Source organism: Peromyscus maniculatus, chromosome 5 (genome assembly GCF_049852395.1).
Source record: "Peromyscus maniculatus bairdii isolate BWxNUB_F1_BW_parent chromosome 5, HU_Pman_BW_mat_3.1, whole genome shotgun sequence".
NCBI classification, from domain to species: Eukaryota; Metazoa; Chordata; class Mammalia; order Rodentia; family Cricetidae; genus Peromyscus; species Peromyscus maniculatus.
This window is the reverse complement of record NC_134856.1, coordinates 352,407-363,149: the sequence shown is the minus strand read 5'-3', so window position 1 is coordinate 363,149 and position 10,743 is coordinate 352,407. Positions and strand designations below refer to the sequence as shown.

Below are 10,743 nucleotides of genomic sequence, written 5' to 3'. Positions count from 1 at the left end.
TACTCTATGAGTCCTGACAACACAGAGGAGTCTTGAGGATGAAGATCACACTTAGAGCTCCTGCCCTTGCACTATGGTGACTCCATGTTCAAGGACAGGGGTCCTGGCATTCCAGAAGGCATTCAGATGCCATGCTGTGTCTATCTCAGAGGCCAGGGAAGGAGCAGAACCTGCAGAGGTGGCTTTGCCCTGCCTGCTGACTCTTGGCTCCCTTTGGCTTCTGCCTTATCAGTTCTCCTGCAATAAGAACTTTGTCCTGGCACAAATGCACAGCTGCCTCCCAAACAGATCAAGCCAAATGACTGTCTCACCCGTTCAGGTGGCCTGATCCAGTTGGGGGCCCCTCAGCCTTTGGTTCATAGATCCTGTGCTTCCATTCATTTGGTTATTTGTCCCGGTGCTTTATCCAACCTTGGCTTCAACAATTCTCGCTCATATAAATCCTCTTCTTACTCACTAATTAGACTCCCAGTGATCCACCAGGGGACCAGCCGTGGTCCTGGGCTCGTTGCATGAGTTGGCTGTTTGAATCCTGGGACTTATGCAGGGACACTTGGCTCGGTCTGGGAGGGGGGAATGGACCTGCCTGGACTGAGTCTACCAGGTCAACCCTGGTCCTCGAGGGAGACCTTGATCTGGAGGAGGTGGGAATGGGGGGTGGGCCGGGGGGAGGGGTGGGCGAGAGGGGGAGAACAGGGGATTCTGTGGCTATTATGTTGAACTGAATGGTGTTATAAAATAATAATAATAATAATAATAAAAAAACCAAAAAAAAAAAAAAAAGAACTTTGTCCAACTCAAATAATTTCCACGCCTACACCTGAAAGGTACAAATTCCTGCCTGGGCAAGGCCTGCCTGTTCTGTTTCCTGTTGTTATTAGAGTGTCATCTTGTAGCAGCACAGACTTGGGCTTAGGATTCAATATGCCACTCAATAGACTCCCTGCCTGGGTGTATGCTGTGGCCTGTGGGCTCCTGCTTCTCCTCCTCCATGTGCATGGTGAGTCTGTCTAAGTGAGCAGAGGGAACCAAGGGTCAGAGCTGCTCAGTTCTGCAATCAGAGGCTGAGCTTGTGGGAGGGAGGAGCTGGTGGAGATGACAGATGAAAGTGTGGGTTTGTGCACCACCTAATGCCTCCACCAAAGACCACATGATAGACCCTGTGGTACATGCATGGTCAGAGCTGTGTAAGGATACTATGTACTGAGGAGCCAATGGGAACAGAAGAGTATTGGGAACATGTCCCACCTCTGTGTGTGGTTGTGACTAGAGCTCCTTCTGACCTTGGATAATGACAATATTTCCTTCATACTCCCAAGTAGCTCTGAGCCTGTCATTTTGTTGACTATGGAAGTGCCCTGTCAATTTTTAAGAGGGCCAATGGACAAGGTTTAAAGCTCTAGGTAATCCAGATGACCTCATCTCCACATCTCACAACTTAACCTTGAGGATTGGGCTGATTTTTCCCATGTACCACAGTGACAATGAGGTAGGAATTCCTAAGTGTCACAACTGATGGCATCTCTCCACTTACAGGCCAGGACTCATCCAGCCCCATCAGGAACACACACACAGGACAGGTGAGAGGAAGCCTTGTCCATGTGAAAGACAGTGATGTTGGTGTCTATACCTTCCTGGGAATTCCCTTTGCCAAGCCTCCTGTAGGACCACTGCGCTTTGCTCCCCCTGAGCCCCCTGAGTCATGGAGTGGTGTGAGAGATGGGACCTCCCAGCCAGCCATGTAAGTTCTGGGGCCCAGGGGACTTCCGGCCTGACCTCTAGGCCACACTGCAGTGCCTCCTCCATCTCAGCTCTATAGCAGCTTCAGTCTGTGCTGAGGGCAGTCTGCCAGGCTTGTTTCCGATGAATGTGCTAAGGATTAGAGAAGAACAACTGTGCCAGGCTCCTGGGTCAGAGCTTGACACCTGCAGGGATTTAACTGCAGGTACTGCAGTGAGAAAAGAGACTAAGGTCATTCTTCACAGTCACTGTGACCATCCATTGTCCATGTGCCATTGACTAAGGAACAAGTACATATGCTTTCATCTGGAGACTATGTGGAAGAGGAAGGTACATTGAGATTGTGGAGGTGAGATGGAGAATGTCTCACTCTCCAATGGTATTGTTCATTCTCCCCTGTAGTTCCTATGTGGGCACAGAATCCCAATACCCAAGTATCTTAGTTCGTTTCCTGTTACTGTGATAAAGTACCCTGACAAAAGCAATGTAGTCAAGAAAGATTTTACTATGGGTTACAATTCCACGCTATAATCAACCATAGATGGGAAACAACAGAGGCAGAAATTCAAGGGAGATGCTCACATCACATCCCCAGTTAGGAAGAGAGCCTAAAGAAAACATATTGTTTGATGTTGGGTCATAGGTGCTACATTAGGATGAGAAATGCATTAAGATGCCAAGCCTTCATTCTTTGAAGGAACAGAGGGGTACAGTGTTTTTGGATAAGACTGAAACTCAGTTACCTCATTCCAGTTATTTTATTCAAGCATACAAAATGTTAATTGGGACTGGGAAAGGTTCTAACTACCAAAGTCATTTTCCTCTTGCTGCTCATGAGACGGACAACCCACACACATCTCAGTCCCATTTGATTATAGCAAGCTGTAATCAAAAGTAAGAATGCCAGGTCTGCCAGGATTGTCTTAGACCAAGGCCAGTCTAGCTCCAAGTTCTCAAGTAGCACCAAGCACAGACTCTCCAGAGAAACATTTCTTTAAGGGTTAAACAGTCCCCAAACAATTTCTGAGCCTCTGCTGATTAACCCAAATATAGCAATGGCTTTGCTGAAACAGTTCTCTCAAATTCAGACACAAAGGCTTTACTGTGTATTTCACTTAAAGCTGTACATAAAGGCTTTACTTACATATCACTACAGACATAAACATCCCTGCTAATGCTTCACTTACTCTCTCTATCCTTATACAATTCAGAAGCCACTTCCTAGGGAATGGTACCTCCTATAATAGACAACTGTTCCTATCTCAATGAACATAATCAAGATAATTTGCCACAGGCATGCTAAGAGACCAACAGGATCTAGGCCAGTGGTACTCAACCTGGGAGTGCTCTCCAACAGAGTTTGAATATGAGATATCCTGTATATCATATATTTATATTACTATTCATAACAGTAGCAAAATTAAAGTCATGAAGTAGCAACAAAATAGTTCATTGGAGGTCTCCACAATATGAGGAACTGTGTTAAAGTGTCAAAGAATTTGTAAAGTTGTGATCCACTGATCTACACAATCCCTCGTTAAGATTATTTTTCCAGTAGATTCTACATTGGGTCAAGTCAACAGTCAAAACTAATGGCCACACCAGGATTTAAATAGCATAGAAGTGATGAATGATAGTACAGGAAGGCAATCAATTTCATAGAGACGGCCAGCAGTCTTCATCAACTAGCCCTCAGGATATTACTATCTGACCAGAGGTCTCCCTGAAAGTCCTGCTCTATTAACGTTTCCACAGAGCTGGTGGACTCTACCTTGGTGGGAAGGGACTTTAGAGAGGAATCATATGTTATCAGGGCATCATGGAAAGCAGTAGCTGAAGGTGGCTGAGAGAATGTGCAAACTAAGACTTAGGTCTGATTATTACATATCCTGAACTAACTGTCTTCCATTTTCACCAGCTGTCTGCAGACTGATATGATGAATAATGAGATTAAAAAGAAGATGAATCTGAACATTCCTCCCACTTCTATGTCTGAGGACTGCCTGTATCTCAACATCTATACACCAGCTCATGCCTATGAAGGATCTAACTTACCTGTGAGTGTCTTGGACTGTGCTTAACTTGGGAAGAGGATGTTTCTTTCTCAGGAAGCTTGGAAAGGACAAAGTAATTCTGAACACTGTAGTTTACACCATGATTAATAGTCTTAACTTATTGGGTTCAAGAAGGTCACCCCAGCCATGGTGAGCTGCTTAAATCTGGGTGTGTGACACAGAGCACTGGGAATCTAAAGTAAGAGGCTCTAGGTCTTTGATTAAACCAGGAATTCTTCTACCAACTTGAACCTGGCAGACCCACTCTATAAAGTGCTCAAGGGCTGCATATTGACATCACCACAATTTCTAGCTTCAGGTTTTGCCAATGGGATCCAATGACTCTTCTAAATAGCAATCAAGAAAGACACTCTTCAAGACACTCCTATTTGCTTTACTTTGATGGGTCTAAGAGTGATGATCACATTACTTGTGATCTAGATCCACTTATTCATGCTGATATTTTCTGTTTGGGGAAGTGGGAATGGAAATGTGCTTATAGGCCTAGAGTAATCATCTGTGGAGCATGTCCTGAAATCCTGAGGAGATCTGTGTGTAAGTCGACCTACACAAATGTGAAATTGTTTATAATTTAATAGGCAGCTGGGCTGGGTATGGTGCTTCTGAGATCTGTGTTTATTTCTCCAGGTGATGGTATGGATCCATGGTGGTGCACTTGTTATGGGAACGGCTTCCATGCATGATGTATCTAAACTGGCAGCTACTGAAGAAATAATAATTGTTGTTATCCAGTATCGTTTGGGTATCCTTGGCTTCTTCAGGTAATTTTGTGACTGGGCTGGACAATGGGGTCTCAGTAGAACATGGACATATCTGTAATTCCTGTTCCTGCCACTTCTCAGCACTGGAGACCAGCACGCCAGAGGCAACTGGGGCTACCTGGACCAAGTGGCTGCCCTACGCTGGGTCCAGCAGAATATCGCCCACTTTGGAGGCAACCCTGGCCGGGTCACTATTTTTGGTGGGTCAGCAGGTGGCGTGAGTGTGTCTTCACTTGTTGTGTCCCCCATGTCCAAAGGACTCTTCCATGGAGCCATTATGCAGAGTGGAGTGGCCCTACTGCCTGACCTTATCTCTGACACATCTGAGGTGGTCTACACAGTGAGTGCACTCTACACTACCAGCCCTTACTTTGCTGCTTCTGGCCTTGCTTGTAGTACTCTGGTATTCTGTTAATTGGGGAACAAGGATCATGGGAAATCGCTTCATTCCATTAATTTCTAAAATGCATAAGATTTAGAATCCATCCCTCTCTGGTTTATGCATGCTGAGTGTGATATACAACAGAAAAGCTATGCACAGTGGATGCCATCATTGGCAAAAACACATGTGCACGGTTTCCAAGTTTACTTTTATTGCTGTGATAAAGACCATGGTCAATAGCTATGTGTTAAAGAAAAAGGTTTATTTCAGCTTACAGTTTATAGTCCAAGTTGAATGGAAGTCAGAGTAGGCCCTCAAGAAGGTACCTGGAGACAAAAACTCAAGCAGATGCCAGGGAGAAAAACTGCTTACTGCCTTGTTACCCATGACTTCCTCAGTTTGCTTTCTTATACAGCCCAGGACACCTGCCCATGAGTGGCACTGCCCATAGTGGTATGGGCCCTCCTGTATCAGTCACTTTCACGGAAAAAGCCTGGACTCACCTATGGACCAATCTGATAGAGAAATTTTTGCAGTTGAAATTCCTTTTTCCAGTTGTTTCTGGCTTGTGTCAACTTGAATAAATAAATAAATAAATCTGACTGCGACACATGGATTGAGGGAAATAGTCAGCTGGTATTAATACTTGCTGTGCAAGTATGAGGTCCTAAGTTCAAACCCCCAGAGCCCACCTAGAGGTGGCTAAGAGGTGGCTAGAGGTGGTAATATGTGTCAGAAAACTCAGGGCTTCTGTGGACAGATGGGAAGCAGAGACAGTAGACTCCCTGGAAGGTCATAGTTAAGTCAGTGTAGACAAATGCAAACAAGGGGTAAGGTGACAAGTAACGCCTGATGGTGTTCTCTGTCCTTCACAGGCAAAACATGACACACCATACCCATTGTCACACATGACCACCATGCACAAAAATAAACAAAACAACAAAACAATATGCAGGTAGAACAGTCCCTTTCCCAGCTGTCACCTCTAGGCAACTGAAAATGTGAAAAATTCCATTTAAGTCCTTCATATACAACAAACAGTAGGATGTGGTATTCGGGGAAATGACATCTACTGGAATCAAGAAAACTCTGCTCCATTCTGAGAGAAATGAGACAACTGTTACCTGTGCTTTTTACAGATGGTGGCCAACCTGTCTGGATGTGAGCCCAAGGACTCAGAGGCCCTGGTTCACTGCCTACGAGACAAGAGTGAAGCAGAAATTCTGGCTATCAACCAGGTTGGGAGAATTTTGTAGCTTGAAGGACCTGGTCACCAGGATGTGGGATTGCCAGTACTTACTACTCAAACCAGTTAACTTGGTTCTGTGGTTATATGTCCTTTAGTACTGTGTGCAAAAAGAACAAGATAGACTAATTGTGATGTCCCATTTCTTCTGCAGTGATCATAGCACCCAGAGATGAGATAGAAAGTACGGAAATATGGTGGATATTCAGTGGGCATCAGAATATTTATGTGGTTGATCTTCAGCACTGACCCTTAATGTCCCACAGGTCTTTGTTATGATTCCTGGTGTGGTGGATGGGATGTTCCTACCTAGGCACCCTCAGGAGCTGTTGGCCTCTGTGGATTTTCAGCCTGTCCCCAGCATCATTGGTGTTGACAGTGATGAGTGTGGCTGGGGAATCCCCTTGGTAAGACCTAGTTGTAAGCCTCTGGGAACGTAAACTCAAGTGTCGGGTGTGGGACCTCATAGATACTTTGATCTAGATCCAACCCATCCTATACTTAAGACTCTTCCCTACCTCCTAGTTGAAGGGCTTTGATCCTGTCATAAAGAACATAACCAGAGATACCCTGCCAGCTATTCTGAGAAGCACAGCAGCACAGATGGTGAGCAATGTTGAATCCTGTCCTAACAGAGAGGGTTCCCATATATTCTTCACAGATGGCAGGCTCAGAAATAAGTGATATTGTATGTGTGTATTTCTGTGTGGGCTCACCCAAAGGTCATACCTTTCCCTCTATACCTTGTCTTATCCCTGGCCACGTTCCTTACAAGGAGGTTGCTGCCTACCTATTCTGGGGCCCACCCTTCATCATTCTCCCTGATTCTTCATGGTGTAGATGCTGCCTCCTGAATGTACTGAACTGCTAATGGAAGAGTACATGGGGGACATTGAGGACCCCCAGACCCTCCAAGCACAGTTCAGAGAGTTGATGGAGGACTTCATGTTTGTGATCCCTGCACTCCAAGTAGCACATTTTCAGTGTGAGTACATCTTTAACAAGACCAAGGGCAGGGGGAGCTCAGAACTGTTGGTCCCAGATGAGCTCTGTAGTGTCAGGCCTGACCCATGTCTTCACCAGGTCTCTGATACCAGGCACCTGAAGTCAATTATCTCATTAATTCCTTTTGTCTATTGGAAAAGAGTGTCATATTATCCAGATCCAGAGGAGGAAACATGTTAGTTACACTTGGTGTCTTATTACAACTACTCATCTGGGAATGCCAGGTTCACTCTTTAACAAAAGGTTTCCCATAGCCAATTCTCCAGCCAGAGCTCACCACTAATCTGTGGTTCGAGATAACCTTACAGGAAGGTTTCTTATAACCAAAGGTTGGGCCGGCAAAAAGCTCCACGTGAGAAATTATTATGTCAACATGTGTCTCACTCCCAGGTTCCCATGCTCCTGTCTACTTCTATGAGTTCCAGCATCAGCCCAGCTTCATCAAGCATGTCAGGCCATCCTACATGAGGGCTGACCATGGTGATCACCTAGCCTTTGTCTTTGGCTCCTATTTCTGGGGCAAGAAAGGTGAGTCTTCCTTGTTTTCCTTGAGCTGAGTGGAGCCCCAGATGAGTTCTTGAGGGATTTCTCAGTTATCAGCTGAGGAAACTGAGGCTGTGGGAAAGAACAGGGGCAAGTCTTCAACATTCCTAAACTGAAAAAAAGACAAAAAACAAACAAACAAACAAAACTTCTACCATGGTTAGAATAGGAACCTTCCTAGTCTACCTTGTGCAAGAAGCAATGAGAGCACACTGTGGTAGGAGTGATCCTGGGAGAATTCAAGTAGAGGCTTGGATGGATCCTAGATTCTGAGCACTGAGGGAAGAGTTTAAACCAGGCCTAGTGTTCAGGTTTGGGCTATGGCTGCCATAGTAGAGCATAAGTTGGCACCTGCATGAGGTAGCAAGACTTGGTAGCAATCCTTTGTCTCCTGTCTACAGTTGACCTCACTCCAGAGGAGAAGCTGCTGAATAGGAGGATGATGAAGTACTGGGCCAACTTTGCAAGACATGGGTGAGAATATTCTCCTCCCTCAAACTCCTTTTTTCTGGGTCTCCATCCAGGGCTCCCATGTGGGTGTGCCTCATTAGCATATGTAGGTCCTTAATTCTACCATAGTCTTCTCCAGCCCGGGGTACACATAGGCAGACACCTTCTAGCTTTAGTTACTGATCATCCCACAGAAACCTAGTGGGTGATTCATTGTATTGTAGTACTTTTCTTTACATTTGCCCTCTGAGAGGGAGAGACAAAACTAGACAGCTTACCTTATTTCACATGGACCAGACACTAATGGGTGACACTTGTATTCTCTATCAGTAGCCAGTTTTTCTTTACCCTCTGACCCTTAGCCTACTCATCCACTGCTCTGACCCAAATCAAGGGACAAAGTGTTGGATGAGAGTGACCTTATCCTTCCCTATTGGTGGCCTATCCATAGGAACCCAAACAGTGTGGGTCTACCATACTGGCCCGAGTTGGCCCATGATGAGCAGTACCTGCAGCTGGACATTCAGCCTGCTGTGGGCCGAGCCCTGAAGGCCAGAAAGCTGCAGTTCTGGACCAAGACTCTGCCCCAGAAGATCCAGGAGATAAAGGGGACTCAGGTCAAGCATGCAGAGCTTTAGTGTCCTGTGACAGGAAAGATGTCTGGAATGAAGATGGGGTCATCCTGAGGTTACAAAGTCCATTGATTTATCCTTATTTGTTTCAACACTAGCATAAGCATTTCTAACCTCAGCATTTGCACTTTCAGCCACATATGACAAATCCTCTGTGTGTTGCTCCTTATCCTTCTGGATACATTTTATTAGACTCAGTAAATACTCTTCTAACCATATAAATGTGTGAGCCTGAAAGTTCCCTCATCTTATTTAACACTTCACTGTGAAGGCTTCTCCCTTCCTTTCTTCCTTCCATTCTTTCTTCCTTTACTCCTTCCTTGCTTCTTCCCTCCCATCATCCTCTCCCCATCCTCTCTCTCTCTCTCTTTTTTCCAAGCCTCAGACATTCTTCAAATGAAGCAGAAGCTTCAGGCACTGTTAACTGTGGGAAATTCCATGTCCTTTCTCAACAAGTTCATGTTTTTTTCATATTTGTCCATTGCCAATAGAAAACCTGATTTCCTCAAGCCCAATTTCCTTCATAAGTCACAATGCTGTTCCCAATAGATAATAAACCACCAACTGGACTCTTAGTGTCTGTGTCCTCAGATGTGTGGAGGCTGAGACAGGAGGATTACATAAGCCCAGGGCAAGATAACAAGATCCACATCTCAGAAACAAAGCAAAAAACATAACCTCAGTAAGTTACAAACAATAACAAATTATAATTTTGTAGATTAAATAATTTCAGGGTCAAACTAGCCACAGATTTGCTGTGTGATAAGAAACAGGTCTCTGGCTGGAGATCACAAGGTTTACATCTTCTGCTGTCTCCTGGTAGAATGTGTAAACAATGGCATCCCAAGGACAACATTAGGTCCTTGCTGACCTGAAATGGGGGCAAGGAGATTTTCCTGTTAGTGAGACTGACCATGCAGGTTTTTTTCATTCTATATGTAGAGCATTTATTGATGTTCCTATTGCTAGCTTGCCTCTGCTTTTCAGTTCTGTACATACACACTAAACTTCCAACAGTGAGTCACAATGTGTTTTTGACTTTTAATAACTATCTTATTTTTAGTGGCTTGAATGTGGATTGTTTTTATGCGGCTAGGGATTGATCTTAATTAAGGCTTTGCATGTTAGGCAAGTGCTCTACCTGTGAACTATACCCTCTGACTACTGTGGATTGTTTAAATGCAATTAAATTAATGTATTTTAGGTGTATGGTTTAATAAGTCTGAAAAAATTTCAAAGCATGAAACTGCCACCACATCAGTTATAGAACAGACCTCACTCCCCCACCAAAGGCTTTCCTTGGGCCCCTTTGCTATCATTCACGACCTTTGACCCTGCTTCAAAGCAATAAGACATTACTTTATCTTGCTATATTGTGGCTTCTCTCCAATGTAACATAAGTAGAATATTCTGTGACTGGCTAAGTCACTTTACATAATGTTTTTGTTTTTTGTTTTTGTGGAATGCCATCCAAGTATGCACACAACATTTCTATCCATTTAATCTAATCACCACTATTTCACTTGTTTATTTACTCTTCTTTTGGGGGGCAAGGACTCTATGTAGCCAGTTAGCCCTGAACTCATGACCTCACTGCCTTTGCTTCCTGAGAGGTTGCATTATAGGAATGGGCCTTCCATCCTAGGTTTGTTTTTTAATAAAGCTGTATGGATATTCTCACACATGATTTCATGTGATCACATGTATTCAGATTTTGGATTTATAATTTAGAACAAATGTGCTAAGTCATGACACATGTAGTAAACATTTAAAGAAGTTGTCAGGCTTTAGGTATATGCCCAGGAGTGGCAGAGCAGGATCTCGAGGGAGATCAATTCCCATCTTCCCCAGAAATTGCCACGCTGATTTCCATAGTGGTTGTACAAGTTTACACACCCACCAGCAATAG

General features: G+C 44.4%; 1 protein-coding gene across 1 annotated transcript; it reads left to right on the top strand.

The window, feature by feature from the left end:
- The first annotated feature begins 850 nt into the window (after nucleotides 1–850).
- On the top strand, nucleotides 851–10,514 carry LOC102911484 (liver carboxylesterase-like). Its single transcript, XM_076571598.1, has 12 exons — nucleotides 851–1,000; nucleotides 1,537–1,741; nucleotides 3,659–3,797; nucleotides 4,443–4,576; nucleotides 4,658–4,916; nucleotides 6,098–6,196; nucleotides 6,471–6,611; nucleotides 6,730–6,810; nucleotides 7,045–7,189; nucleotides 7,600–7,737; nucleotides 8,154–8,226; nucleotides 8,654–10,514. The coding sequence occupies exons 1-12, from the start codon at nucleotides 925–927 to the stop codon at nucleotides 8,838–8,840; spliced, it is 1,677 nt and encodes a 558-aa protein (XP_076427713.1). The 5' UTR covers nucleotides 851–924; the 3' UTR covers nucleotides 8,841–10,514.
- Nucleotides 10,515–10,743: the final 229 nt, after the last annotated feature.

Bases quoted from the DNA above. Each gene is read 5' to 3' on its own strand.
- LOC102911484 (XM_076571598.1), top strand. From the start codon at position 925: ATGCCACTCAATAGACTCCCTGCCTGGGTGTATGCTGTGGCCTGTGGG. The intron at 7,190-7,599 runs GTGAGTACATCT...TCTCACTCCCAG, and splicing joins CCAAGTAGCACATTTTCAGT to GTTCCCATGCTCCTGTCTAC. The intron at 8,227-8,653 runs GTGAGAATATTC...GCCTATCCATAG, and splicing joins GCCAACTTTGCAAGACATGG to GAACCCAAACAGTGTGGGTC.